At 53.0% G+C, this 5,061-nt stretch overlaps 1 protein-coding gene across 1 annotated transcript; it reads left to right on the top strand.

Annotated features, from left to right (window-relative positions):
- Nucleotides 1-4,035: 4,035 nt before the first annotated feature.
- LOC147702050 (uncharacterized) lies at nucleotides 4,036-4,671 on the top strand. Its single transcript, XM_086929399.1, has one exon. It carries the CDS (start codon nucleotides 4,036-4,038, stop codon nucleotides 4,669-4,671), a length of 636 nt encoding a protein of 211 aa, XP_086785525.1.
- The last annotated feature ends 390 nt before the right edge of the window (nucleotides 4,672-5,061 follow it).

The raw sequence follows: 5,061 nt of genomic DNA, 5'->3' as shown, positions 1-5,061 counted from the left end.
TTACTGTCTTTATTGCTGGCTAAGTTTAATAGGGAGGATGATAGCAGCGAAGGGGAAGCAGATGAGGTACCTTCTGAGCCGGAAGGAGAGGCTCCGATCAGTGTAGAGCGCCCGCGCAGGCAAGGTGTCCCGCCCAAAGCAGCTTTCCCGCCATTAATTAAAAAGCCCAGAGTGCAGAAACCGGGTGGTAAGAGCTCACAGAAGAAGAAGGTGTGCAAGAAGGGAGCTAGGGGGAGCCATCCAGTGAGCATTCCCCTGGAACCAGTGGTCACGATAGTTCCTCCCCCCTTACCTCAGCTGCCCGTGGTACCGCACTGCAGCACCCCTCGTGAGCCGGTAGTGCCCCCTTCTGAAGATGCGACTGGGGGTATTATGGACGAAATTTGGGGGGCCATAGCAGCGCTAGGATCTGCCCCGGTGGTTCTTGTGACGGCTACTGCGACTCCTTCACCAGCTGCGAGCGCCCCCCCCCCTCGCTACCGGGGGGCACGGGTGCAGGGGGCCCCCTAAATGAAATATTAAGCGCCCTAAGGGCACTGACGCAGGGGCAGGCACCTCAGGGAAATGGGAGGGCAGGAGCATTGCCAAGTGTAGCGGCTCCACCCCCGCTACCAGCAGCAGCGACCGCGGCAGTCGCGCCTTGGGCCCCAGGAAGAGCTGATGAGGGCCCCCTTGGCGAGATTAGGGAGCAGCTAGCCATGTTAGTTAAAGCGCAGTCCTTGAGCATACCGACGGTGCAACCGGTGGTCTCGGCCCCGTCAAATGCACCCAGTTCTTCAGGAGGTAAGCCTGAGGGCACGGACAGCGAGTCAGGAGGGGGTGCTAAAGCTGGTGGGGGCCAGGGTTATGTGCTATCTAAACCGGGCCGTTTAGCTACTCCTGTATCTCTCGAAATGAAAGAGAAGATTTGGAAGGGAGAATACGTAGATATCTTCTCTTTAATCAGACCAAAAAGATTGGATGTGGAGAGCAAAGACAGGGATGGAAAGGACAGCTCATCTAGGGACAAAAGACCGAGGGTTGAAGAATCTATCACGAATTGGCTCTTTGGCTTCCAGGTGTTTATGACAGTGGTCATTGAGAAAAAAACCAGAGTTATCAGGGTCATTGATATTTTATATGCATAAGATTTTGAAGGCGCACACGACGCATGGTGGTACGGCTTGGCTGGATTATGACAGGGATTTCAGGTGGGAGAAGGTGCAGGACCCGGACATGGGTTGGGACCAGGTGGAGGTCAATGTGTGGCTTGAAAGCGTGAATGGCAAGTCAGGCGGATCTCAGAGCAACAGGCAGCCCTTTCGGACTTCCCAGGGAGGGCCTGGGGAAAAGAGGGGGGCATGTTGGGCATTTAATAAATAAGTGTGCACCTGGTCCACCGAGAAGTGCAGGTACAAGCATGCATGTTCCTTTTGCGGGCACCCTCCCCACCCCGAATTCAAATGCATTAAAAAGTCCAAAGAAAGGGGAGGAGGGGGCAAAGAGGCCAAGCCTTCTCAGCCATAAGCTGCCCACTTCTGTAGACATCGGGAAACTGATTTTTTGGCTGAATCAGTACCCAGACCGGTCAGCAGCCAAATTGTTGTACTTTGGGTTCTCCGAAGGGTTTCGCATTCCAGCGCAGGGCGTCCCGCCTGTCGAGTACTGCAATAACTTATTGTCTGCCAGGGCACAGCCTGCGGTAGTAGAGTTAAAAGTAGAGATGGAGCGCGGGCTGGGGCGCGTGGCGGGCCCTTTCCCGGCCCCACCACTCCCTGGTTTTGTGTGCTCTCCGCTGGGAGTGGTACCTAAGAAGGAGCCGGGCCAATTTAGAATGATCCACAATTTGTCTGCTCCAAAAGGGGAGTCTGTGAATGATGCTATCGACCCGGCTCTTTGTTCGGTGACCTACTCCTCCTTCGATGTGGCTCTGAGGAAAGTGAGGATTCTGGGTCCAAATGCTATCATGGCCAAGACAGACATAGAGTCAGCATTCCGCCTGTTGCCTGTGCACCCGGAGGATTATTATTTGTTGGGTTTTCAGTTGAACCACCAATTTTACTATGATAGGTGTATGCCTATGGGGTGCGCTGTCTCTTGCAGGTATTTTGAAACCTTTAGTTGTATGCTCCAATGGTTGTTTTCGCATAGGACAGGGTACAAGGATGTAGTACATTACTGGGATGACTTCATGGTGATGGGACCAGCTGCCTCGACAGCATGTCAACAAGCGTTAGAGCAGCTAGTGGCCATGTTGAAGGAATTTAATATCCCGTTGGCCCCGAGCAAGACAGTGGGTCCGGCAAAATGTATGTCTTTTCTTGGAATTGAGATTGATACAGTGGTTGGGGAGTGCTGGTTGCCATCAGACAAGGTGCAGGCTTTTTCCTAGGCTATAGATGCAGCATTGGCCGGACCCAAGGTTACCCTACACCAGTTACAGGTCTTGGTGGGGCAGTTGAACTTTGCCCTCAGAATCATACCAATGGGCCGCTGCTTTTCTAGATCGATTGCCAGGGCTATGGTAGGCCTAACTCAGAAGCATCACAGGGTGCGCCTCCGGGCAGAGGTGAGAGAGGACCTGAGGGTGTGGCGCGACTTCCTGGCGAACTTTAATGGCGCTGTAGTTTGGCCATCCCCCCCGGTGTCTAACTCTGAATTGGGACTGTACACGGACGCTGCAGGCAGCATTGGTTTTGGGGCTATCCTTGGTCCGCAGTGGTGTGGGGCGGAATGGCCGGATGAGTGGCATAAGAGTGGACTGACAAAAAACATAGCCTTTTTGGAGTTGTTCCCTATTCTGGTGGCGGTGACCATTTGGGCAGAGCACTTCAGGAACAGATCGGTTATATTTTGGTCAGAAAAGATGTCTGTAGTGGAGGCTATTAATCGGCAGGGGGGTACTTGTAGACATGTTCTGAGATTGCTGAAGCGCCTGGTGTTGGCGTGTTTGAAATTGAATCTGATGTTCAAGGCAGCACACATCCCAGGTGTTGACAATCATGCTGCTGATGCTTTGTCTCGTTCCAAGCTGCAGGAATTCCGGAGGTACCACCCCGAGGCGGAGGACCGGATGACAGTGTTCCCAACATCACTGTGGAAGATTGGAGCCCCGCTTTAGCTGGTAGGTGCCTCATTGAGTGACCGCACTCGGAAAGCATATCAGCAGATTTTCTTGTATTACAGGACATTGGTGCACGAGGCTGGTTTCTCATGTTGGTACACTGATCAAGCAATGTTTCATTTTCTACAGCAAATTAGCAATCAGAGCAGGTCACTCTCTTATGCTAGGGCTCATGTGTCTGCTGTGGGGTTTTTTCGCCAGATTAGCGGGCTTGTATGATCCTGGGGCATCATTTGTAGTTAAGAGAGCCTTGTCGGGTTGGGCCAGAAGGGAGGGCCCCAAGCGGGATGGTAGACGGCCAATAGATGTTAGGACCTTGAGAGACATACTAGGTGCCCTCCCTAGACTGTGCACCTCTACGTTTGAGGGCATGTTATTTTCTGCAGTGTTCTCCCTAGCTTTTTATGGGGCATTCCGCTTGGGGGAGATTGTAGGAACATCTCGCAACGACCACGGAGGGGGAATTCAGTTTGGAGACACCAAGGTTAGCACTGGGTGTTTAGAGGTGATCCTGAAAAAATCCAAGACAGATCAGTTGGGAAAAGGGGCGGTGATTCAGCTGTGCCCCGCGCCGGAGGCACCTATTTGCCCGGTCGCATGTATGCAGTCATACTTAGCCATCCGCCCCGGGGGGAAGAGTCAGGCCTTGTTCATTCATGAGGGGGGGATTGTGTCTCGCAGTACCAATTCAAAGCGGTGCAGCGGATGGCCTTGGTAGATCTGGGCCTTGGGGATTCTGGTTACTCGTCTCATTCATTCAGGATAGGGACTGCTACTTTGGCAGCAGGAGCGGGGCTGTCAGCTAAGGCAGGGAAGAAGGTGGGCCGCTGGTCGTCCAACTGCTATAGGCGATACATAAGGCCTGAATTACTTTGACTTCGTGCAATGCCATGGCCATGCCTGACTTTTCTATTTCCTCTCCGATTACTAGTATGCCGAGAAAGGTGGTGTGGGTATTGGGACACTTGTTCGTTCGGCGGGCAGCAGTGCGATTGCGACAGCGGCGAGTGCGGAAACCACCAAGTCTGGAGGGGACGGAATTCTTGTGGCACGGTGTGGGAGGAATGCGCATCCGACACCTGCGGCGGCTCGTGGAAGAAATCAGAGAACGTGAGAGACAGAAGTCCCCTGAATTGATCATCATCCACTTGGGCGGCAATGATATGGTAGACAGGGGACGCTTGGCGGTCAAAGAGGCACTGCTCACGGAATTTGCTTGGCTGGGGCGGACCTTCCCACAGGCCAGGATAGCATGGTCTTGCATGATCCCACGACAATGGTGGGGCGACGGAATCCGGGCGAGGGCTTTAAATGTGTCAGTAAGACGTCTCAACGGGGAGTTGGCAAAGTTGTGCTCAGAGAAGGGCCGCTTGCTACATCTCCCGCACAAGATGATTACAGGAGCAACTATGTTTCACCACGATGAAGTGCATTTATCTGACACTGGCATGGACACGTGGATCAAAGGGATATGGTCCTTTGTGCTGAACTTGTCTGAAGGGGGGAAGGGCGACGGACCTTTAGGCCCTGGTCTCCCTTGTGGCGGAAAAGAGACATTGGACCAGTGATAGACTTACAAAATGGACTTCCTATGCCAGCACTGAGGAGAGAAAAGGTAAGCTCTCCACAGGGGGATGGAGGTCACCGGCTGGGGAGGTTAGGGCGACAGGTACGAGCCTCCTAGGCAGCCTGGTGGACGAGAGGTGGGGCCCTGGAAATGGCGGACAAGGACCCGAGGGCTGGGGCCCATCGCTCAGGGGCGCAGGTGGGTTGCACCTTGCGTGGGCATCTCAACCTGGGGGCCCCTTGGTGCTGGGGGAAAGAAGAAGAAGTTATGAGCAAATACAATTTGAATAATGCATAATACAAGTTGATAAGATGATTCAATAATAAATGATAAATGTTGCTTATAATTTGATTATGTTTTAATAATCATGTATGTCATGTTTATGAGTGTT

The sequence above is a fragment of the Lissotriton vulgaris genome, chromosome 7, assembly GCF_964263255.1.
Source record: "Lissotriton vulgaris chromosome 7, aLisVul1.2, whole genome shotgun sequence".
In the NCBI taxonomy this organism is placed as follows: domain Eukaryota; kingdom Metazoa; phylum Chordata; class Amphibia; order Caudata; family Salamandridae; genus Lissotriton; species Lissotriton vulgaris.
Note: the sequence above shows the minus strand (reverse complement) of the source record. Positions and strands in the feature narration are given on the sequence as shown.